Genomic DNA, 25,535 nt, shown 5'->3' with positions numbered 1-25,535 from the left:
TAACCAAAACTTGCAAACTCCAAGCTTACGGAGTGGTCACATCCGTCAGAAATACTGTTTGCATCCATGTTTTCCAAAACCAGAGCAAGTTGGCCATTTGAAACTGCCACTCTCCCGTTGGGAATGGTGGTAAGATACTGGTCAGTGCACACCAATTCACTGTTCAGCTGTTCACATTCAAGTGGGACCCGACCCGAGGAACCAACCAGATAGCCTTAACGGTATTTCGCATCTTATATTGTTGCAAATCGGGCAATAGTCCTTTGGAAAAAAATCATCATTATTGCTTCTGAAATAGTCACATTTTCGTCCTAATATCACATTGGTTGGGTGCCAAGCTACTAAATTCAATTGGCCACCATTCAAGCAAGACGGTACATAACCAGCGGACCAAAGCAGAAGCGTGTTGCAAGTTGAATGATGCGCATTTTGTTCTGGGGAACAAAACGAACGGGTGAATCTGATGGCAGCTATTTTGATATCGGTTATAAAAGCAGTCGTGTGTACCAAAGATCCGCGCAGCTTGGTTAGCAACAGATCGATAGTTTTTGCCTAGACGTAACACACTACTCATAACGTTGCCCTTCGACCAAAGGCATATCTCAACCGAGAACCGCTTTAGATATCACTGTAGCGGTTGTCTGAGTGGATACGTTGCTATGACCTCGCTCCTCGGCGTGAAGAGATTAGGTGATTGCATCATTGCGGCTTCCTACTGTGAGCCTTCCGAGCAGTCCGCATACCGATTGGCTGCGCTCTGCCAGGGAAATGTGAAGTTCTACAACCCGTGAGAAGCTCATTTCCCAACTTGAATCTGTGATGTGTTTTGTCTGTGTTTGGGCTCAAAGATTTGCTTCACTTGCGTCGAGGAAATAGCAAGTCGGCATGAAACGCCAGCTCGGATGTTGATTGCTTTTGGAATAGGTGAAAACGCAAAATCCTAAATATGACGTAAAGCCAAGTAGACCTCTAGTCCACGTAACTTCCAATCGTATTTAGGAGAGTAAAAACGAATATCGGCATCTCTCGGTTTGATAATGACGGATTAATTACGTTTCAAAAAAGAAAAGTTCATGCATTTTCTTGATGGAATACATTGCTCATAAGTCCCCTGGAAACTATCCACGTGATTTTCATAACGGACAAAGTAACACCGTGATTGATCGTTGGCTTGTTCGCTGAGCTGAGCAATTTAATTGCAAACGTTTCACCACCAATCGGTGATGCGTAGCGCTACGCACCACTACGCTCCCCAATAACGCACTAATGATGTCACCTCGACTGGTGATGAAACGTTTGCAATCAAATTGCCCAGCTCAGCGAACAAGCCAACGCCCATCTATGCTACCACACCGACCGTGATTCCTTGGATGTCCTAATACACGGAATGATGACTGGCATCTGGATCCGGTTCTCTAGGAAACATACGGTAGGGCTTGGATTTGGACTCAACTGAGGAATTCGAAAACCGAGCAGTGTCAACAAAAAACCTGGACAGATAATCCAAACAAACACCGGACTGACCACTTTGATGTTTTTGATAAAATCTCGTGCAATCTCAGTTTCGAATTCCTGGATCTCTTGGAGAAAAGTAGACGCTGAATCACGCATGATAAGAATGATGCGATCATCCACGAGAAGCCCATCAGTCTAGATGACCTCGGTCGCATTCGAATTCGGGATGCAACTCAGATAATCTTGGTGTAACGGAGGGGTAGCATATTTTCAGAGAAGACGAACAATCACACTTAGAAACCCGTAAGCTACTACGTTATCGCTAACATCTAAAATCAACCGGGCGTAGAACAACAGGAAGAGTCAGGGACATGGTCTAATAGACCACCCGCCATTACTGTGGTGCCGTCATTAGAAAAAATCTTATCTACCAATCTACCCATCTAATCGAAACTAATCTCTCTTTTGCAAAAACCCGAGCGGGGTCTCTTACGATTATTTGGCATGACGATCGGCTCCGTCACGTTCTTCCTAATTCGACAAATCACTTATGAACAAAGTAACCTTCGTTGTAGGCCTAAAACATGTATGGAACTAAATGTGAACCTTGAAGGAGCTCAACAAGAAAGTTGCTCATTTTCTGCACTTCAATTACTTGTCTTTGAAAAAACCCGGAATTAAGTTGTATCGATAGCGATTAGCGCCACTTTGTGATTCCACATTCAGCAGGGACAGCATGGGAACTCAAAGGATTTTCCTACTTCTTGGTCCGAACGCTAGTGAGCCTGATAAAAGGCTATGCAATGTTAACTTTCGTAGTGCACTACTCATAAGGTTGCTGAAAATTCGTCGACAGCCAACGACCGCTTTCGCCCTTCTTGGGGCTCATCAGGTAGGCGCAGTTCCCGATTTTCCGTCAACCTTATGATCTACTTGAACCCAAATTGCACGAAATTAGCGGGAATGCACTCAAACAGATTTTGTTCTAATGTTCTACTTGAAACCAAATTGCACGATTCATCTGGAACCCAGCTAAATATCTTGTTTGTGACGTAAATTGCGGGGAAAAAAACAGTTGATAACTTACACATCTACAGACGATAAACTAGCGAATTTCCTCATCGAACACCCTATCCACCTGTAGAGTGGGATGGAAAAAACATCATCCCGAGAAACTGAATTAGACTATAAAGTGAGCAATGTATTGAGTAGGCAGACCCACACGCTCAGAAATACCCGGAGCTGCTTAGGACAGCGATGACTGATATGGGGCTACCAAACTTCAACTGATTCGCTCCGTTTCGGGGGCCTAATCTTAAGGTTGATATTAGGATACGAGCTGAATTCACCCCAACCGTATTTCCGAAATTGCAAGCACTTGTTCGTTCAAAATGGCAATCACCTTGTGACGATGAACGACCAAAGTTAATTTGAGAAAGGTGCTCGAGTATGTCAGTGAATACAGTTTTTTTGATTGGCAGAGCTAACATCAACCATCAGAGGATGAATCGAGAAAATAGGACAGCCAAAAGCCCCAATCTCTATTCTTTAAGATAATGGCATTAAGTGCGGACACGTGTTCCCAGGTAGAAGAAAAAACCAAACGGCTCCGAAAGCTCAAGTGACTTGGATACACAATTAGGACCAGAGCTGCATGAGAAAGAACCAGTCACATGAGTGGCAGTACAAAGTAAATCGCAGGTAAAACCCTCATCATCAGGCAATTACAGCCAACATGATCAGTAATTCGCATCGTTCCACTCGATCATTCGACAACACGGCCAGGTTCATACACCAGAGTGGACCGAAAGCCTCGCAAACTATCAATTGCAACACAGTCCGTGGCTGGGGGACATAGTTCCGAAGTGTCATCCATCAAAGAACAAGTATGCATGAAAGTCAAACCGGCGTCGTTGTCAAAACCACAAGCGGTGACAGCGGCTGCTACATCAACCTCATCCTGACTATTTTGCTCGTCTTGTTGAAGTTGTTCGGTGACTTTGACATGTCGAATATGGAGGTCATAAGATTTTTGCGGAAATACGTGACCTAAATCGGGTTTGGCGGACGCCTCGACCTGAAAGAGAAGTAAATCGTGAAGGGAAAAAATTCAGGTATCCACGTGCAGTTTGAATCGAGTTTTAGTCAACCTATAGCTGAAGTTAGCCGGTACCAGAGAACCTATGAAAAAAAAACACGTACGGCTGTTGCATCCTTGTTTGTGATCCTCAACGGCGCGAATCTCAAGTGGAGTACCCAACCTAGCAGACAGGAGTTTAACATTACCTTTCAGTTACCTGTGACTGTAATTGACATTCACTCCGACTGTATGTGGCAACATTCAACCTTCTATCAAAAAGTTCACGCGACGCCGTCTGGTAGTGACTGATCCATTGACCAATTACTCATCATATAGCGGGCACAGGAATCCACTAGGGTGTTTTGCGTTTGGAGGAAACTAATCGAAATTCGAAGGTCTGAGATAATCCGGAGGTTAGAACTCGAATCTGCGGACCGAAGGTTTCGTAATTTGAAACTAAGTCTGGCTAGTGGACTGCTTCAGTCTAGGCTTGAGCAATCTGGCAATAGTTCAAGCCCTTATGCTTATGCGACAGCTGACCGACCACCATTTTATTACTGTCCATGGTTAATGAATCTGTCAGGTAACAGGTTTGGCCTCAAACCTTAAGCGCTTAGTTCATGGTGACCTCTTGCAAAGGTAACCTCACTAGTGACGAAGTGGGCGAGTAGAGTAACTTACATTGAACTAAGTATCAAGTACGATAGCAAAATAGACAGTAATAGGGCATCGTGTTTATTTGGGGTAAAAATAAAGCTCCGCGCACAAACCGATGATCAATCAGTATGAATTTCAATGCAGCGCCATAAAATGCATTCCCAAAAACCAGTTCATTTTCACTTGGTGTAAGCAAATTGAATGGGCAGCTGAGACACACCAAACAAGACAACCTGTAATCCTAAATGGGATAGGAATAAACCACCATCAAATAACTCTATTTATACTGTTTCCTTCCAACTGGAAACGTCTGCCGGTTTTATTGCTTTCTGGGAGTATATGCTATGTGCCAAACGAACCTAATCTGCGGTGTCTATCAGAGGTGGTGTTTCACACAGCAGCCAAACAATACAATAAATACTCGTACTGTGTCGCAGGATAAGCTCCTAACTAGCGTCCAAATTCATGTGCAAGCGTTTTCGTCCATAATACCTGAATTCTCCCTGGCTCTTTCGTCTAAAATGTTTCGTAGGCACCGGCGGGTCAACCAAGTTGGGCACCAACCAAAGCAGTGTGTCAAAGGGAACATCGCCCACGCACTGGGTCAACTGATAGTGATATAGCTAAATCTTAATGACGTTAGAAACACACAGCTTGCAAGCGTCCTATGAGGATCATACTTCAAACAACTGCAGCTGTCACAGTCATCTTACACACGTATTCGACCGGGGAGCCGAAAGCGCTTCCTTATACGCTTGCGATACAAGTGTTGAATACACACACAATTTCCGCCAGCTAAACTAATGGTTACATTGCGATCATAAATCCTGAAAACCGATATTCTGCCAGAGAAACGCGTATCCAGAATGCTCACGTGATCAGGGGTATTGTCACATACCTCTACAGAGATTCACTGAGGATATGATCTGTACTCGACCTGCCCAGAAGATTTTGGGCTCCAGGTCAATGGACACTGATTGGTTATTCACCCCTGCCCCGCACCAGCAGCAGGCGTCTAGTTCGTTCTGCCCTTCACCTGATGTTTTTTCGGATAGCCCCAGACAAATCATAGTTGTGCTGTGATGGAAACAACAACATGAACTTACGGGACACTTTTGGATCTTTTCAAACCCCAACTACTCTTGGGACATTGAAATCGCAAGTCTGACTACACGAAAAACTTTGCAATTGGACTCGAAACGCAGGCCTACCGATTACCGGACAGTAATCAGGGTGGAAACGTACTTGAACCAACAGGACTCGCCGATTGCACGGTTTCAGATATTCCGTCACAAAAAATTCGAACAAACTTTTTTTCGTGACCGTCTTTAGCACTTTCACCTATGGAATAATAAAAAAAGATATTAGCCGATTCGAAATGGGATATCTCAAGAGCATCGTTCGAAAGAAAACTGAAAAGAAGCCAAAACGTATGCTGCAACAAAACATCACAGTGAAATTCCAAGATCATCACCATTGTGACCTTATAGTCAGTTTGAGCGCGTTTTCGATCAGCTGACTGCGTAGGTGGCAACTTGGTGCCAACCCAAAACAGCCACGAACCTAAACAGACCCCAGCGCCGTCAGTTGTCGGTGGCGAGGGTCGATCATCGCCTGACGCTCTTACTGGAACACCAGCGTGGACTGCGATCAGGTATTTGTATACTGCTGCATTTTATTGAACAATTCAGGTCTACACAAGACGCACACACTTCGCTTAGCCACTGAGAAGCTAGAGGACCCAGAAATCAAACGAAATTATCAGAACCATGTCGCCGAACACTTGCGGGCTACCCACAATCTTGGTGTTCCTTGACTTTGACGGTGCGTTCAATTCTGTCGATCAGTCAGTGTTGTTAACCACACTTGTTCAACAGGGTATGCCCCAGAGGTTTGTGGAGATAACCCGATCCCTATTTTCACACACATCTGATCGAGTGAGACTATGATGAGATCCCCAAAAGATGCCCTAGAAAAAGCGGTGTCCGACAAGAATATCTGCTCTTTCCATTCGTGTTCAACTTTAACATTGATGAGATAATGAATCGAACGCTGGAAGGTCTCCAAAACTCAGATGTTCAAATTGTTCCTGGCGAAAACCTTGCAGACGATATTGCCCGCGTCTTTGAAGACAGAGGCGAAGCGTAAGTCTTCGTGAGTAGACTGACCACCGCCTTACACCTTCAAAGAGCAAAGTCATTTGCAAAACGTGCAGTATCCGGACACACCTCCTACAATCAAAAAGAATCACTGGAGATTGTGGAAAAATTCACACATCTCGTTGGTTGTATTAACTCTGACGAAAGTGTGACTGATGAAGTCAGTGGAAGGATCTCAAACGGCCCGAATGACATTTGCTAATATGCGTCACTTGTGGCGTCAAGAAGACATCACTAGATTCTAAGGGTCGCGTGTATCAGGCTACATTAAGGACTGTATTGTTGTATGGGTGCGAGACAGCCTCTGAGGACGGATGATGTGAGGCGTCTTCAGGTTTTCGACCACTGATGCCTCAGAAGCGTGGCTGGTTTTGGACGGTATCAGCGTGTTAGTAACGAGGTGATTAGAAAACGGGTATTTGGATGTGCGGTAGGTACTTCATTCGGGAAGAACATTCAGCACCAGCGAATACGACCGCTCGGCCATGTGCTACGCATGCCGAAACACTACCTACCGAGACCAGTGTTGTTCTCCGTGACTCCTCACAATGGCGCAAACCACGAGACAGACAACGCATGACTCGACAGAAGGGCATGAAAGAGACTAAGAGTTTGGCTGTTGTTGGTGTTTCAGGCTTTCCAAGATGGGGTCCCATGACCCCATCTGTTCCAAGAACTGGCAGCTGATCGATTTCAGCGGCTTCGGGCTTTTCAGTTTCTTCCCAGATTACATGATGAGCATCTCGTCCCATGACCCCATCTGTTCCAAGAACTGGCAGCTGATCGATTTCAGCGGCGTTCGTGCTATCAGTTTCTTCCCAGATTACATGATTGAGCATCTCAGAAGGCTCGATATAGACCAGTATTATGTTCCTCTCCTCTCACTTTTTCTCTTCTATTTATTCTATGGCTTTAAATATAGTTAGACGAACCTTATGGTTGTACGGCAGTGAAGAATCAGTGTCAACATTGATGTTGCTGTCTCTGAAGATGACGATGGATGGATGGTGCGAACAGACCAAGCAAACTAACAATAAACGATGCGCTAAGGAGACACTAAACATACGCTAGCCTCTCGTCGATTGAACATGCATTCTCCGATCAGTATTTCAGCCCAGTTCCGTTCCGCTTCAGTGAGCATGTTTGGATCCTCCAGTTGAGCTATGGTGATGAGAGAGGCAACCTGAAAACAAGGGAACAAAATTTAGCAGGCTACTGAAACGATGTAAGTAGCCTGATGAGAACAAAGAACAGACCAGGGCTTAGAGATTGGGTCAGGCGCAGTCGATGGCCTCAAGTGGTCTTTTTGGACCAATTTTTTTCAGAAAACGATCGGAAAAGTAAGCGGCGTACCAGACAACTGTTAGCTACAATCGTAAGACCCTCCAACAAACAGCTGTCGGCACCGGTCTTTGGAATTTCTGCACCTGCTTTCACAACAATGAAGAAGCAGTGAAGCCTTCGTTTTAATGATTTTGACTCATCCTCAGATCTCAACGTTCAAGCCATAAAAACTGATAGCAAGACACATGGTTGAGGATGGTCACAAGCCTGACACGGCTTGTTTATGTCGTTTCGTCAAAAGCTCAGCATTTTATCTGTCCCCCACAGGAGTCGACAAGTCATCCGTGCACGGCTGCATATTGGCAACTGCGGTTGGCGTGTCGCACGTGACATCAAGTCAGGATGCATCGAAATAAAGTGTTCCAGCAATCGCAGGACTCCAATACAAAAATTCCACTAGTATTCAGAATGTAACACAGTTCTCCAGCCAGTCGATTACACGCAGAATCCACTATGTTCAACTTCTGTGCCTGATGATTCTCACCATCAGTACATTCCGAAACATTGGAGAGAACGTAAACCAAGGCGTATACTTTATTTTGGCCTCAAATAGTCAATCATCAACATTTTCTTCTTTACTGCTATCTACAGGTAAGTTGCAGTCATTCAATCTTTCAACTTGTCAGACCGACGATGGTGCGGCATGAGACAATCCGCGACTGATAACAAGCTGGATACTGACACAAGCGAGGAGAGTACAGTGCGTATGCCACAGGTCAACAGTCAACTACTCGCACTTACGCAGAGGTGTTATTGTTGTTTTCTCCAAGAGCATTGTGCGATTATGATTTTGGGACTGCCCTTTTTTTCGCACTCTCTCGGAGTTACAGATCAACTAGACGGTATGACAGCGATTAGACAAAGTCTGTATCGTCGGTGTGACCCCAGCTTCAGGGTCAGACACCGCGTGAAAGCACGTATATGGCAAGAAAATCCATCAGATTGGTAAAGTAAGACAGATTAATGAGAAAAATAGATGTTAAATCACTACATGAATCAACGGGTGTGTCAAACAATGAACCAGAAGGCGCCCCAAGTGTTCTGATATCGTCCATAAGCGTAAACCACAAACCAGGCAACGGTAATGGCTGTTAGGAAATACCAACTTGATCACTTATGGCAGGATCATGTTTCCACGCCTTGTTTAAATAAAACAGCGTGCGTGGTACAGTGCACACGGAACGGTGTTCAGTACTATTACATGAACAATTATTGCCAGATAGATCATTTCGATCGCCAGGCTTGGCAAGTGGAGTCAAGTAATAGAATTGCGGAGGTTCACTTGCAACATTCGAAGGCTGTATGAGAACAAACAAAAGAACTCGCACGGCACTGACGCATACGAAAAACCAACACCACATACTGCGGTCTGAAAAGTCTCCTCTTCGATGCCGGCTAAAATTCGAGGTACAATATGATACCAGAATGCTGAGAGACGCCCAGCAACGTGACTCGCCGTGAAGTGGTTAGCTTGACTGCAGGCCACAACTGACGCGCCGGCGTGAAGATTTCCACCAGGTGTGGATCGCCAAGCTCGAAGATACACTTGATAGCCAAGAGTTTCTTTGGTTCTCAGGTAGTCAAAAGCCGGCTCTGAAAGTATGTACTGTGGGTGGACAAAAGAAGGAAGCAAGAAGAAACTTGTTAGAAGAGAGATTGAATTCGAACCAGTAGTAGTAAGCGTCCAGCCGTTAGGTGCCTAGCTGCGGAATTTTGAGGGCTGAGGTAATGCCAAGTTGCCCAAACCTAGACTTAAGCAGTTGAGATGCAGAGGTTGGGTTAGGACCACGGACCTTCCGATCACGAAGTTCACGCCTAACCCACTAACCTGACTCGATGTCGGAATTTGCGCTGTATGAGGAATTAAAGAGCGAGCTACTCACACTCACAATTCGTCGTTCGCTTCCTGAATCGAACGCATCAATGTTTGGAAAAGCTAACATGTTCCTACGAGTGCTATCGTCACCTGACCGGGAATATCAGCTGCGTTATTACCTACTTGAGTAGTATAGATTCAATAAACCGGGAGTAGTTTCATTGCCCGAAGCCTTGGTGGAGGTGGTCCAGTGAGGTATTATCCACATTCATAACAAAACGCCTACCACCATCGTTAATTCATTGAAGAACTATGCAATGACTTCCCCAAACAAAGGAGCCTCCACACAACGAAAAGATTTCATTCAGTTGCATGTTTCGCATTGAATCCTATCAATGAGGGTAGTGGAAAATTTACAGACAAAGTAGTTTTAGCTGCAAGTTAAGAACAAAGAATGCTAAACTGTACTAGACAGTAAACTGAATTCAACCGACACAGTCTGGCTTTTTTCGCCAGTAACCGGGATCCATCCACTAGTATTCAGAATGTAACACAGTTCTCCAGCCAGTCGATTACACGCAGAATCCACTATGTTCAACTTCTGTGCCTGATGATTCTCACCATCAGTACATTCCGAAACATTGGAGAGAACGTAAACCAAGGCGTATACTTTATTTTGGCCTCAAATAGTCAATCATCAACATTTTCTTCTTTACTGCTATCTACAGGTAAGTTGCAGTCATTCAATCTTTCAACTTGTCAGACCGACGATGGTGCGGCATGAGACAATCCGCGACTGATAACAAGCTGGATACTGACACAAGCGAGGAGAGTACAGTGCGTATGCCACAGGTCAACAGTCAACTACTCGCACTTACGCAGAGGTGTTATTGTTGTTTTCTCCGAGAGCATTGTGCGATTATGATTTTGGGACTGCCCTTTTTTTCGCACTCTCTCGGAGTTACAGATCAACTAGACGGTATGACAGCGGTGTGACCCCAGCTTCAGGGTCAGACACCGCGTGAAAGCACGTATATGGCAAGAAAATCCATCAGATTGGTAAAGTAAGACAGATTAATGAGAAAAATAGATGTTAAATCACTACATGAATCAACGGGTGTGTCAAACAATGAACCAGAAGGCGCCCCAAGTGTTCTGATATCGTCCATAAGCGTAAACCACAAACCAGGCAACGGTAATGGCTGTTAGGAAATACCAACTTGATCACTTATGGCAGGATCATGTTTCCACGCCTTGTTTAAATAAAACAGCGTGCGTGGTACAGTGCACACGGAACGGTGTTCAGTACTATTACATGAACAATTATTGCCAGATAGATCATTTCGATCGCCAGGCTTGGCAAGTGGAGTCAAGTAATAGAATTGCGGAGGTTCACTTGCAACATTCGAAGGCTGTATGAGAACAAACAAAAGAACTCGCACGGCACTGACGCATACGAAAAACCAACACCACATACTGCGGTCTGAAAAGTCTCCTCTTCGATGCCGGCTAAAATTCGAGGTACAATGTGATACCAGAATGCTGAGAGACGCCCAGCAACGTGACTCGCCGTGAAGTGGTTAGCTTGACTGCAGGCCACAACTGACGCGCCGGCGTGAAGATTTCCACCAGGTGTGGATCGCCAAGCTCGAAGATACACTTGATAGCCAAGAGTTTCTTTGGTTCTCAGGTAGTCAAAAGCCGGCTCTGAAAGTATGTACTGTGGGTGGACAAAAGAAGGAAGCAAGAAGAAACTTGTTAGAAGAGAGATTGAATTCGAACCAGTAGTAGTAAGCGTCCAGCCGTTAGGTGCCTAGCTGCGGAATTTTGAGGGCTGAGGTAATGCCAAGTTGCCCAAACCTAGACTTAAGCAGTTGAGATGCAGAGGTTGGGTTAGGACCACGGACCTTCCGATCACGAAGTTCACGCCTAACCCACTAACCTGACTCGATGTCGGAATTTGCGCTGTATGAGGAATTAAAGAGCGAGCTACTCACACTCACAATTCGTCGTTCGCTTCCTGAATCGAACGCATCAATGTTTGGAAAAGCTAACATGTTCCTACGAGTGCTATCGTCACCTGACCGGGAATATCAGCTGCGTTATTACCTACTTGAGTAGTATAGATTCAATAAACCGGGAGTAGTTTCATTGCCCGAAGCCTTGGTGGAGGTGGTCCAGTGAGGTATTATCCACATTCATAACAAAACGCCTACCACCATCGTTAATTCATTGAAGAACTATGCAATGACTTCCCCAAACAAAGGAGCCTCCACACAACGAAAAGATTTCATTCAGTTGCATGTTTCGCATTGAAAGTAGTTTTAGCTGCAAGTTAAGAACAAAGAATGCTAAACTGTACTAGACAGTAAACTGAATTCAACCGACACAGTCTGGCTTTTTTCGCCAGTAACCGGGATCCAGCAAGCACACCAGGGATAAACACTTTCTCATTGTATATTTTAGACTGTGCACAAATAAATGTTCTCAATTGTACCCGAAATATGAATTCGAGAAGGCGTGTAAAAATATTACATCGTATAGTAAGATATCCGGGTGGAAAACCAGAACTGGTTTTTTCTAGTTTTATCCATAATAATTTAGTTGGCCTCATCAAACTCCAGGTGTTAGGAAGGCCCCACCCAACCTCATCATCTCGACTGATCCAGTCTAGGCTTGGGGAACCTGGCAGTATCTGAGTCCTCATGTTTCCTTTGGGTGGCATGGTAGCTAAGCACCGAATGGCTGTTACAGCTGAATGATTAAACTATCCACTCAGGGTGCCATTGTTTGAACTTACGACAAGTGCCTGCGTTACAGACAGATACGAATGAACTATACGCAGCCCTTATCAACGTCAAAATACACTTATTCTGTTGAATCCATGCCGTAAACTTGAATTCTTCGCTACAATCATACACACGTAAGGCAACGCAAAATATACACACATATTCAGTGTAATGGCAAGCTACAAAGCAACTTAATTTTGTATTAATCTGATTGATTTGGAACACCCATCATTTGGTATTATGATAACAATGGCACTGACGACCCGTCACCCATTCCAAGTCCTAGTTAACACGATAAGTCTTTCTTCAGTTTGCTGCTGTCTTCAAACAGCCTCGATGTCGATTACTGTTCCTAGACTAGCTCTCCAGGTGTTTTATCAAAAGCTCAAGCTAAATCCAGAGGAATGATTGGACGAAATCCGCCAAGGTATGAGAATCTCATCAGTCACGAAGCGGCCTGGTGCAGCACATTCAGTTGCCTTAGAACATCACAAACGAGAGATTCAGCTGGGTTCCAGGTGAGTCTCCCGAGAAAAAACAAATTAGTTTGCAAATGAGTATATATTCGCGAATTTCGTGCAATTTAGTTTCAAGTAGAACATAAGGTTGACGGAAACTCGGGGACTACGCCCACCTGATGAGCCCCAAAAAGGGCGAAATCGGTCGTGGGCCGTCGATGGATTTTCAGCAACCTTAAGAGTAGTACATTACGAAGAATCTCATGAGCGTTCGGTAACAAGGACGCACGGTACTCCATCGTGTAGCAGTCAATGAACAATTAAAACGTATGAGAGACGGATGCATTGTGGTGAGCGTTAGTGACCTTCTATCCACGCTGGTGTTTTAACTTATTCAACCATGATTTTTTGTTGAAGCTGAATCACAGAACTAGCGGGTAGCATAGGATCCTGCTCCGAATGTCTGCTAATCGGTATTGATGAAACGACACACATTCGAATATAGATTTTAAATGCAGCCGAAAGACTACGAATCGACGAAAACGTACTGAACATCATTGGTATTGGTAAAACTATTTCCCACAAGGAACCGCTCGATCGGATAGATAGTAAGATGACCGTTCAGCTGTAACACCCTTCTGGTGGCTAGCTGCCATGCCACCCGAAGTAAGCGCGAGGGTGAGGATACTTCCAGCTTACCCAAGCCTAGACGGGGGAAGTCGAGAGGCAGAGGGTAGGTTCGAACCACAGACCTTCCGGTCAGTAAATCCGCGCTCTAACCACTGAACCACCTCGCCTGGAAACTAAGCTGGTGCTTGATATGTATGGTTGTTCAAACACGATTGATATTGTCTGAGTAAAGCCAAAGTACGGACCTGCTCACGGCGATGTCCAGGGTTCAACCGAACACCAAACGAGGGCACTATTCCTGACTTGGATCTACCAAATAACGTCAGCCAAATGACAACACACAGTAAGTCATCTCCAGCACGGTGCTACGCTATTGACAACACACCACATTCTTAAAAAGAAACTGTTAAGATTTCGCGCCAGTTGTATAGCTGGACATCTGCAGCTTCAACCTTGTTCAGTTTCGTGTAGTTGCATTGTTTTAGTGGCCGATACTTACAGCCAATCAACAGAGGAAAGGGAAATGTTTTGGGTCCCAAGTTAGCGGAATGAAGACAACAATGGTAAAGGCATTTTCGAAGTGTCGTGCGCTGTACGCCTGAACAGGAGAAGGGTATGTGTACCCGAGTAAAACCGACAAACCACAGCAATAGATGTCTTAAAGTAAATGAGAGTGTCCGCACTTTGTGCGATTTGGAGAACCAAACAGAATACGATCAATAAGACTCGGAAACAATCCCACAATTAGGCAGACAAATGTCGATACATCACGATTGCTCCTGACGCGGACCGAACCTCTTTTAGAGAAATTCATCGACCCGAGAGAGGGAACGGCCCAGGGGAGAGCACTGCAAAAGACGTTAACCACAGTGTGCCACGGCAAAGGATTAGTCGAGCAGTGCATCACCTCAACATGGCTGAACACGAATACATGCAACGGTGAAAACAAAAATTGCTGGAAAGAAACTTACACACAGTAGCTTGTTATATACAGTACGCCGTAGGTCCGTCTTGCCCAGCAAGTGCACTTGGGCTATACACATGTTGACGTCTGCCGGATTGCAGTTCGACACTCGTACTCTATACGTTCCCGGCTCGTATGAAGCAACATCTGTCTGGTAGGTAAGATGGAAAGGGTCGTATAGGAAGGAAATTATAAGAAGGGGACAAGTGACTGTGAAGAAGCTTGCTCACTGATGTTTACAAACACCTTTTTGTTGTTATCTGATGATCAACTCATCACTTTTGCTGACGGACAGTGTGTGGTCCGGACGTCAGCGCTGACACTATAGAACGTGTTTCAACGTGTTTTTCCGCACGGCAGTGAGGCATGAGTGTTCAACACTGTGGTTATGCTGTCGATGATAATGATGTGTCTTGAGACCACAAGAAGGATAACATGTTTCAAGAAAACTGGTTGTCTTCAGAAGTACCCTAATCTGTGTTCCTGATTAACCCTTACCAAGGGGAGGCGCACTGTACGAGGGCCTAACAAGAGCTAAATATGTATACCAGCCAAAGACAAGTCCAGACGCTGGAATTTACAACCATCCCATGTTCATAATCGCGCAACCAGTCTACGTAGAAGAGGCCCGTCAATATGACAGCAAAACGTTGGACGACAGAAAGCAAAATAGCAACAGGTAGGTTATAAATTCACAACACAAAGGTATATGAACAGGGCCGATCTGAAATGATGTGAGAATGATTTATGCAAGAGGTTCGTTAGCCGGTCTGTCGCGCGACACGAATTGATCATTCCGAACTATGTCAGCTTGCTTATGCGCAATATTTCTCAAATCGAAGAGTTTTAGAAGAAATTCGATTGCTAGGGTACGGTTGTACCAGCCGTTGTAATGGAAACAAGGTCCTGATTACAAGTTTCAACACACGAACGACCCTATCACCAGATATATGACCAGAAAAACACTGGGGGAATCCACAAGTTTTCCAACAAATTATTTATTGACATGGATAGAGACCGCCATTTCGCACGAATACTAAATGGTTACCGAACGAGCTAATGTGCGGGCGAATTCTTTCCTCACCTTGATATAAGTTTGACCCATCATTTAAGTGGAATAGAGGCTGTCGCAAGTTTCCAGCGCGTGACATTTCCAAAATGAGTAGACCTATTATGTTCCAGCCGGAAAACCCCAGTAAAGTAGCAACCGTATTTCGATCTCAATATCTCGGGTATTTTGACGTAATAAGGCCGTCCAGCTGTAGCACTCTTCTGGTGCCTAGCTGCCACGCCACCCGCAGGAAGCACGAGGGCTGGGATACTGCCAGATCGCCCAAGCCTAGAGAAGGGAAGTCGAGAGGTAGAGGTCGAGTTCGAACCACGGACCTTCCGGTCAGTAAATTCGCGCTCTAACCACTTGGTCCATCTCACCCCTTTGACATAGTAAGTCGATATAAATAAGTCGAGAACCCCTATTTTCGAAAAAGGAAAAATTCACAGAGTTATTGGCATTCCTATGAGTAACTGCCGTGAGAGTTGATTAGAACCAAATCGCAGGATGCGAACTGGGTAAATGAATAAATAAATCAATAAACAGACTTCACAGGCAGAATTTTGACCCATCACCTGACTAAATTGAATATGTGGATCACGGCTGAATGGTTTAGAATATGACCGAAACAATGGAGTCCTGACAGAGTAATCCATAAAGTGGATGTATAATTCACATGATTCTAGTTTGGGGGACCTTGCTGCACAGAAGCTTGGCAAGCAAAGGACAAACTCAACTACTAAATATTCTGGCTAAACGCAAAGAAATTCTGGAAGTAGAGCCAGAGGAGATCTTTGAGCAAGCTCTCAATAAGCGTTTCTGGTGGAATGTAATTGAACCCCTGAAAAATTATACTCATTACTAGGTCAGTAATGAAAATAAGTGCGTTACGTCGCCAGGCCCTCTGGAACAAATACACCGAACTGTTCTCCGATCAGAAGCGAGGGAGAGGGAAAACGATAAAACTTACAAATTTCCGACTGGGTAAAGGAGTACATCCGATTTTGCGGGTGGTGTACTCGAAAAACTCGATAGCATCCTGCAGAACAAGCAAACAAAACAATTCCAGGAAGTGGAGCGAAAAACAATGCTAAGTATGCAGCAAACATGATAGAGAGGGATATTCATACAGGTCATTAGCCTCAAGTAAAGGAATCGGTTTAGTCTGAGAAAGCTCGAAATGATGCTGTGATTGATTAACGGCAGAAAGGAATTCTGTAATGTGTAACCAAATACACTCGATTAAGTTATCTGTTGTACACACAGCCTATCTAACCTGATCACAAGTTCAATCGATGACTCAACCTACACGCTCAATAGGGAATCAAGCGCCTCTCAAAGTAAAGCGGTCACAGAGATACGCAACACCGATAGGCTAGGCAAACATTCAAAAGTGTTTTTGTGGAGATTTCGTCCTGTAAGTGAAGCCGAACTATGCTGAAAAGCCGAGAAGCACTGTACGGCTGTTTCATCCTTAGTGGGAATCATCAGCAATGCGCATCTCACCAAACTCCGGAGAGTCTCGAACCCGCGACCTCCCGGCTAGTGGTTTGAACACGAGTTCGGCCACGAGTGGCTGAGCAGCAGTGTGATTAAATCGCACTTAGACACTTCTTCTCGGCTTTTCAGCATAGATTGGCTTCACTTACAGGACGAAATCTCCACAAAAATCCCAAATCTCCTCACACTACCAATACAAAAGTTTTTTTTCTTGGAGGAAACTACTCACAACGTTGCGCAAAACTCTGCCGAATAGTTTTTAGAAACCCCACGGGTATTCTTCTTCGAGGAATTATACTCGGCTATCTCGGATATCGTTCTAACCGAAACATGGGACGGCCTGGTAGAGCACATTCAGTTGAAGAAGAGCTACGTAAACGATAGACCCAGCTTGGATTCACTTGAGTTACCCGTGAAAACCAAATTGCTGGGCAAACGAGTGCATTTGCCGAGGCCAAATTATGTTGGTGAGTTGCTAAAGTTTTCCCAGAAATATGGTTTGTCATCCCGAAAGAAACGTAAAATTGGTCTTAAGGTTAGGAACTTGCAACCCCGTTCCAAGTTCCACATTCCCGAGAATTTACCTCCTTGAAGTAATCTAATTCCTTCTTGGTTGAAGTAGTTCACGCTAACCGTTTGTTTTCACAAATGCGGATCCTGTATTTATGTACGGTACCATCATCGCGAATAGAAAAGGCGGACTTATGTTAGTATCATTATGTTATACAACAGAGCAGTATCCTCTCCTTCTCAGACGCCGTTAGGTCAAAGTGCTGACGAATTTCTTATACAAACACGTTTCCATCCGCCTCTTGAAACGTGAATACCATCAAGGCAAGTTTCCAAAACGAAAGGAAATCGTTCTCCCCATGCAACCTGACGCAGGGTGACTATATCGTCATCATGTATCCGTTTTGTCCCCAAACAGCATGCCCGCGAGGAGTATGGCACAGTCGTATTGTCTTCCGTTCCAAAAAGAGAAAGGGTCGGTGTGGAAAGGAGATGATGTGTCGCGGCCCTTAAAGCTTCTAGCACATGCCCTCGAGAAACCGAAGCAATACTGGGAAGAAGAGGATCTTCCGTGAACGGCGACTAAAGGAGCCAAACAACTGGCGAAGAGCTGACAAGATCAATAAATCAAGTAAGATTCACGAAAAATAGAGTACCGGGGAAAACACGATCGTTTGGGGTTTCCGAATGCAGACAAAGATATCTGCAAACGAACAAATTCGTGCCTGTCATGAGGTGGATTAAGTCAAATGCCGTCGCCCGAAGTTCGATTCATTCAAATTTTGGCCTGAGCAGCTTTGAAGACCGACTAGGCTCGATTTTTAGTTCAGAGAAGTCGAGCATTGCGAGCATGCCGCCATTTATTCACTCCAGAGAGTACTGAGGGGTGCCCGAAATCCACTAACATTCGACCAACCATAACTCAAGCAGCCGCTCGATGGAAATCCGACACACAAACAGTGATGGAAGGAACAAGCAAGGTGGAGTACTAAGCTCCTGATAGCCGAAAGGCCAGATTAACCTTTGGAGCATCTCTCAGATATTATGAAAACATCGATCAACCGGATTGATCAGAATACTCGTTATTCCGGCAGCTTCGTCCAAAACCGGATGCGTAAAACGTGCAAGTACTTTGTAGTGGGCTTGAATACACCTTCGACCATAGAGAGGGATGGTTATTCAAAACTGGATTTAGGATACTCACAAAAAAAATGCAGCCACTACAGGCTGTCAAAGTTCGTGTTGGTCATTCAATCTAGTAGTGATGGGCTTCATTCAAAAAGAGTTTCTCAATGTGTAATCACTGAAATGAAGCGAAGCAGGACTCACGTCGGCAGACATATTACCATGCACATAGGCTGTGATCCGTAGCTTGGAGAAAAACTGTTGTTTATAGGCCATCAAGTCGGCTACGGACAAGTTCTTGATAGCCGATAGGAGGTCGTCGAAGAGATAGGCTTCTTTTCGGAGCAGATAGAACTGCATGTGTCTGAAGAAAAATGTCGTGAATTAGTCGGGTGTGGATAGAAGCACACGCGAGCCATGATGACATTATGCTGATGAGATCACAAAAAAAGGTTCTGGTGTGGTGATCATGAACGAGGGGATCATCTATTCAGAGTGGACTTTCTGGCGGCCAGCACTGAGATTGGGCCAACTGCGACAAACTTAGCAAACCAATGATCCGACAACCGTCTTTGTCAACCAACAACGAACAGTTCGCTCACTAATGCGGCGAACAGCGAGCGAAAATGAAATAGGCGGTTGACCACTTAGGATAGAGACGACCCTAGTGAGTATCCATAGTCAGTCCTGTCACCGTACTCGTAATTCAAGGTGAGAATAACTACGAAGATTCACAAGCCATTGAAGTGCTGGCCTACCTGAGTATTCGATACTCTGACTCAGACTTGCAGCGAATTAAAAGTAGCGGAACTTACGTGTTTAATACGTTAGGTTTCAATGCTTCATTGAAACACAACTGTCTGATCGCGTCTCGATATGACTCGAAATGAGCAGACGAAGTGGCCGAATCTTCGCTCACAATGTGGTTCAGGATGGTCTGATAGAAAGCCTGAGCAGAAAAAAAGGGATGGAAGGCGACAGCAGTGGACACCGCAGGTGGCTGACAGGCGGACTGACGGAAATACAACACACGGGGGTGATAAGGACTTACGAATAGTTTCTCGTTGAATCCGCTCAATGATATCTTCAAGCCACTCTCGTTGTACTCAAGGTTGTAGCTGAGCAAACGAACAAAAAACAATTTGTGTACATATTGCTTATGCGGTGGATAAACTAGAGGTTGGAACGATAGACGGGGGTGAGAAGTGTAAACAGATACGACCTTTTGAGAACTCAAATGGTACTTCACATCAGATCAGCTCATCAATCTGGACTTAGCTTGTGGTTGCCCGTATGGTCGGGAACTGCTACAGAATGCATGGGAAACTTATAGTAATTGAGCCCAAATCTATAGTAGGATTTCTTGAAGTGTCCGACCGCAATTGGCTTTTAGAGTTTTCGTTCAGCACCTGTTGCTCATGGTGGAAGAAGATATCTACGCAGGACTAAAATTAAACAAAGTCACTACAGTCTGAATACTGAGGTTGTCTGTTCCAGTGCATGCACGGGAGTTGATCGTCTACTTCTTCAAAGCTGATAAATGGGGAACCGATGGATATGAAAGGTGCCAGATGTTGCGCAAGCACTCCGGCATCCTTGTTTGGACTTTCATACCTTTTGCTGTTTCGCACGCAATCCTAAAGTACCTACGGGGCAAGATGGAGGGCTCATTGAAACAATGTCAACACGTCAACAATGTGAACACGGCTAAACTCGAGCCAATAATTCTAATCCAAAACATGTTGCCCGTTAAAAAAAAACAACCCAACTAACCGACTGAAACCAAACCGGCCGAACAGAAGGTTCGTGATCAACCCTCCAAGCCACCAAGCATCAACATTAAATTAAATTAAATGAGCAAATATGTGAGTCCAGTAGATATGGTAATGTAAGAAAGACGACAGCACAATTTACTGATTGATTGTTTAGAGAGTTGGGGACCAAACTGGGCCATACTGAAGGAAAGAAAGAAGATAACCTGAACAGAACACATTCTTGCGTGACAACGGGCTACTCTGACAGTTGTTGAAAACAGTAAATGAAAGGAATTTATAGCAGTGGTTTCTAAAAAAAACTATGTTGAAAGTCCCCACTGCTGCGGTATGAGCACAAAGGCATAAAACGGATTGTCTGTTAGACGGGAAGGGAGAGTAGTCGAGATCACACCCAAGACAGATTTTTTCATTCATGATACGTGCACGTGAACTACTGCAGTTCACATCAAAGCTTTCGGAAGCTGGACGATATCAATGTCTGTGAAAGCCACCCAATAAATCTTTCAACTGTAACACCCTTTCGGTGCCAAAAAAGCAAGCACGAGGGCTAGGATACTGCCCAATCGCCCAAGCTTAGACAGGGGAAGTCGAGAGGCGGAGATCTACGAACCTTCGGGTCAGTAGATTCGTGCTCTAACCACTGAACTATCTCAAGGAGTTCACTAAGCGTGCTGACACAACTCAACTGCTAATCAACAAGGTAAAAGTGTGGAGAATTACGTGTGATGTGAAGGTGCTTTAGTGCAGCAGTGACCCTGCGGGCTACACCGACTGGACATCATTTGATCAATGTTGGACCGCATGCGGAAGACAACTGAGGAGCAGTCGAGCGAAGAGCAAAAGGTACCCATACTACAGGAAACCGTACAGCGATGTACAAAGATCAAGCCATATTGTCCACGACGGTTGCTTATTGATAATGCGTCTAGTGTTGGAATACTCAACAATAAACACGCGGTTTAACGTCGGGCGCGTACAGTTATACAAGCATTGGGTGCGGTAGATTTCGGTGATATGCTTGTCGCACAAGTAATTCGCGGATCTCATTAGTAGGCGGATCAAGCTTTGATACGTGCTGCTGTCCGCGTTGCGCCTAAACTACTTCTCGGAGTAAACCAGGCAAAAAAATCAAACAAGCTGGGTGTAAACAAAACTGAAGAATCAGGCAATCTCATCATATTTTCGGGAAACAGAGGCCGATGGCTAACCAAGTCCAAAGTAAACTCAAAATATGAGCACACATACAGGACTGGTGTAGACTGAAGCACGACCGGAGGTGATGTCTGATGAGAATGACTCATCGGTACCCACCTTGACTCAGGGGGATTTCGTATTTATTACAACAATCCTAGGTCTCACAGATGCTACAGTTCAAACGCATCTCCAAATTAACAGCACTTGCGGAAAGCAACAAATAGGGTATGGACTTCCTATCGTACGCGGATCGCCGGAAATCCCCCGGAAATCGTCGCCAGATTGAAAGGACCCTGTAGACCGAGAATTCATCACTTCTTGCTGATAGAACGCAACAGACCTGAGCAGATTTTGACAGCTAAGAACGACCGCTTTTCAACACTACTCAACGGGTAAGTCGAGTTGAAGTCGAACCATATCACTCAACTGTTCAAACATACAATGAAGAACTGGCTGATCTATTAATTGTAATCGAACTACAGACGGCCATTGCAGAGTGGAAGGACAGTGGGACAAGATCACTGATGAAATCGTGTAAATTCTGGGTCAAAATCATCTTCGTCCGGTCAGACCATTTGAGATAGCTCAACAACGGCCCGCTGAACTGAAATTTAAAGATGCCTGATATTCTACTACTTAGATGTTTATCACGTTTGACAAACTGTAACTCTTTGTTTAGACCATTGAAGAATGTCTTTGGAAATGACGTATCTCAGCAATTCAGAGAGAACAAGTGGCTCGCTCCAATTTATCCACGATGTTGTGCACCTACATGATATGTAGTCGATCTACTGATCCAACAAAACCACTACTAGTCTGGAGCATCATCCAACGGATGCTGGAAAGCAAACGTTTATCAAAATACCATAAGATCACACACTACTAGCTTAATCATGTGCCAAAAGATGTCTCCAGGACACTGAAAGCAACTCAAAGTGGTTGGACATGAAGCTAATAAACAGGTATTTAGTGTTGATTTCGGGCGTTAGGTCAAGTGATGACTAACCACATGTCTTGGTATGCTTGCCCGTGAACCTCATCCTCTCGGGACTCCATTAGCATCACTTAATAGCCTCAATTCATTCCAATTTATCAGTTATAAACCGTGTGCCATAAGCACATTGGTTCTCGCTGCTGCAGCTTTGATAAGCGGAAAGCGAAAATGTGGGACATACAACTAAGCCTTGGACGCAAAGGCATGTTCAGATTGTTCGGAAATTGGGCAGCTACGCATTGAAGGCGATAGCTTTGATGCACGAGCGCCACTGATTGCGCGATTGGGCCATTTCTGCCAACGTCATCAACCACTGCCGATTTGAATCTCGGGGTGCCCATCCAGGGCGACGGCAGCTGTCCACCCGACTAAGTTTACTGGTTAGCGTCTTCGTAGTTCGTTGCAAGGTCATACACTGTCCACCTCTCAGTCGCTTCCACTCAGCACAGGGCTGGGAGAAAAGAGCTCTGTAAGGCAGAAGTAAATAAATAAAAATAACTCGTTCAGCTGTAACACCCTTCCAATACCTAGCTGCCATGCTACCCGAAGGAAGCACGAGGGCTGGGATACTCCCAGGTCGCCCAAGCCTGGGCAGGGGAAGTCGAGAGGCAGAGGTCGGGTTCGAACCACGGACCTTTCGGTCAGTAAATTCGCGCTCTAACCACTTGAGCCATCTCGCAGACGGTATTGCGACATGCAGAGAACACGTCCTAACTAGTGTAGCCCAAAAAAGCATGAGTGGGAGAGTTCCTAATTCCTAAGACCGTATGGCGTACCTCGGCATTGCTAAGCCGATGTTCCCACTAAACTCGATCACTGCTTCGGAGACAGCGATGGTCAAACACTGACATCTTCCGTGTGTCCTCTGTGCGTAGGGACGGCGCTTCTGATCCATAGAGCAGTATGGATCGCACCACCACGGTGTAAACTTTGCCCTGGACAGACAAACTGACGTCACGTCGTAGCTTCACGTAGCACAGCATTCTACTTGGCATAAACTGACCGGTGTGTCGATAACTGGAGGCTTCAGTAGAAATATTTGCCTCATAAGTGGAGTCAACCTGTGTCCAAAGTAACTCTGTTTCATTCTTACTGGGAGTCAGTGAGCATCTCACGAATCTCCACGGAGATTATAAATCGTACAATGCAGGCATCCAGTGAATCGACCACTGCTGACCAGCGAACGCACTTCATATATGTTCTAGTGACTTGCATCAAGAAAGGATAGAACCTTACGATACTGCTATGGACGTTGGACGTGCTCGTGATACAATAAAAGAAATTCGTCACTAGAAAGTCCCCTGACCCAAATTTGTAGGTTGAGAGCTTACAGTTGTATTGATACGGTGAGCTTACATCAACCACGGCTGTGGTTCGGTCGGGGTTTTCAGTCAAGGCGTTGAGTAAAGGCCTGTCTATTGTCTGGGTCTGGACAACCTGGCCGCATCTTAGCCCACAAAAAACACGGACAGCTATAGCAAACCATAAACAACTGACCCACATCCTGTGTTCACCATCTCCAACGAAAAAAACAACGCTCCCAAATTGTGCACGGTAACTAGCTAAGGAGAGGCACCACTGCGTGTTCCGCATGCATGACGCTGCCAGTATTGGTGTTCAGTTTACCCAGATAAAACGCATATGAACATGCATACATGGACATGAAAATCCCATTGAAACGACCAAACAGAACGGCGGTCGAACAGGCCAGCCGGAAAGGGAAACAGCCTGCATTCTCTACTTACCTCAAGTTAGCTTCGCCACCCTCATAAGCAATTACGCTAAGGGTTTGATTAAGACTGTAGTTCATTATCATGTGTAGCGCTAGACTGTAAGGAAATTTAAAAAAAGAGTAGATAGTCAAATATGAACTGCATCCAAACTGGCTGAATTCAGTGCAAGTGATCCGATGGGTGAAATAAAAGGGTGCACACAAAGTTCGATAGCAAGGCTTGACGAGTAAAATTGGTGAATTAAGTTTATCTACTCATGAGTAGCTATAATTCAAAGCGGTACACAGCAAGCTACAGTTCCTTTGCTATCAATGAACCCGTGTGGACATTCGGATATCCATACAGGTGTCAGGGATGCAGTGAGCCCTCAAAGAAAGATGTTACATGGTTCTTCGCAGAAAGCGGTTTGGTTCTGGAGGGGATGCACGACGAAGTGTGACTGCCGAAAAATGCTACTGTGAACTATCTGAAGCAGTGGCCTTACTTCAAGAATCTTCCTTAGAATACAGCAGTTGATGAGTACTCAGCTTCCTATCAATATTTAACATTGTTACACAGCATTACCATTACGGACAAGAACACTAATCGCCACATAAATCAGATCCCAGCAGGCAGTGATGCCTTGTATCATCAGTTCGTACGAGCTAAAAGTTGACTGAGACCTTATCCTGGATGGTAGACGAGGCCAATAAAACGCACTGTCCATCCCTTCGTTTGTATCTAAAACAGCATTTTTAGGCACACAATTCACATGAGCGTTAGTTAAATCTGACAGGATGACACGGCGCCAGTCAAGTGCTCTCCTTCGTGCACCTTAGGACTGCGTACCTTTGCAGATGTTGCGTAACGCGGTTGATGTGCTATGAACCGAATGTATCGTTCATTTCTTTCTCCGTAATTGTACAGAATGAAACAGGACCTCCAGTGAGAAAGTTGGCATCAATCCATCAACCTAATTAGCTATGCTCCAGGAAAAAATAGTTCTGGTGTAAGATGAACTTGGTTTCTGGCGGAAGAAGGTAATACGCTGGACTCACTTTTCCTTCGTTTTCATAACAATCGGAGACCACAGATGAATGACCACGATTGCTGTGTGAATTGAGGGCGTAGGATGAAAAAGAAATGGGATTAATGAAGAATTGTCGCGGCCCAATCAGATACGTCGTGACAACAATGACGCTGCCACTAACGCTTGCAAGCAGTCAAGCAGGTTCAAAAAAACCAGCCAGTAGGATGTTGTCGGGTGACGGATGGACTTCGTCTAGGAGTCTAATAATAATAATAATAATAATAATAATAAT

The 25,535-nt window shown here is 44.9% G+C and overlaps 1 protein-coding gene across 1 annotated transcript in view; it reads right to left on the bottom strand.

Annotated features, from left to right (window-relative positions):
• Positions 1 to 2,909: 2,909 nt before the first annotated feature.
• The window catches only part of T265_02427 (hypothetical protein), a gene marked incomplete at both ends in the record, with an annotated part of 60,359 nt that continues 37,733 nt past the window's right edge, over positions 2,910 to 25,535 (bottom strand). The window contains 14 exons of the mRNA XM_009166660.1: positions 2,910 to 3,532; positions 5,438 to 5,533; positions 7,418 to 7,534; positions 9,059 to 9,301; positions 10,989 to 11,231; positions 12,159 to 12,265; positions 13,377 to 13,533; positions 14,360 to 14,503; positions 16,374 to 16,442; positions 18,743 to 18,902; positions 19,354 to 19,487; positions 19,590 to 19,656; positions 24,247 to 24,330; positions 25,272 to 25,323. Coding sequence (XP_009164924.1) covers positions 3,221 to 3,532; positions 5,438 to 5,533; positions 7,418 to 7,534; positions 9,059 to 9,301; positions 10,989 to 11,231; positions 12,159 to 12,265; positions 13,377 to 13,533; positions 14,360 to 14,503; positions 16,374 to 16,442; positions 18,743 to 18,902; positions 19,354 to 19,487; positions 19,590 to 19,656; positions 24,247 to 24,330; positions 25,272 to 25,323 — 1,985 coding nt within the window. The remainder of the gene's footprint in view (positions 3,533 to 5,437; positions 5,534 to 7,417; positions 7,535 to 9,058; positions 9,302 to 10,988; positions 11,232 to 12,158; positions 12,266 to 13,376; positions 13,534 to 14,359; positions 14,504 to 16,373; positions 16,443 to 18,742; positions 18,903 to 19,353; positions 19,488 to 19,589; positions 19,657 to 24,246; positions 24,331 to 25,271; positions 25,324 to 25,535) is intronic.

Source organism: Opisthorchis viverrini, assembly GCF_000715545.1.
Source record: "Opisthorchis viverrini unplaced genomic scaffold opera_v5_29, whole genome shotgun sequence".
In the NCBI taxonomy this organism is placed as follows: domain Eukaryota; kingdom Metazoa; phylum Platyhelminthes; class Trematoda; order Opisthorchiida; family Opisthorchiidae; genus Opisthorchis; species Opisthorchis viverrini.
Note: the sequence above shows the minus strand (reverse complement) of the source record. Positions and strands in the feature narration are given on the sequence as shown.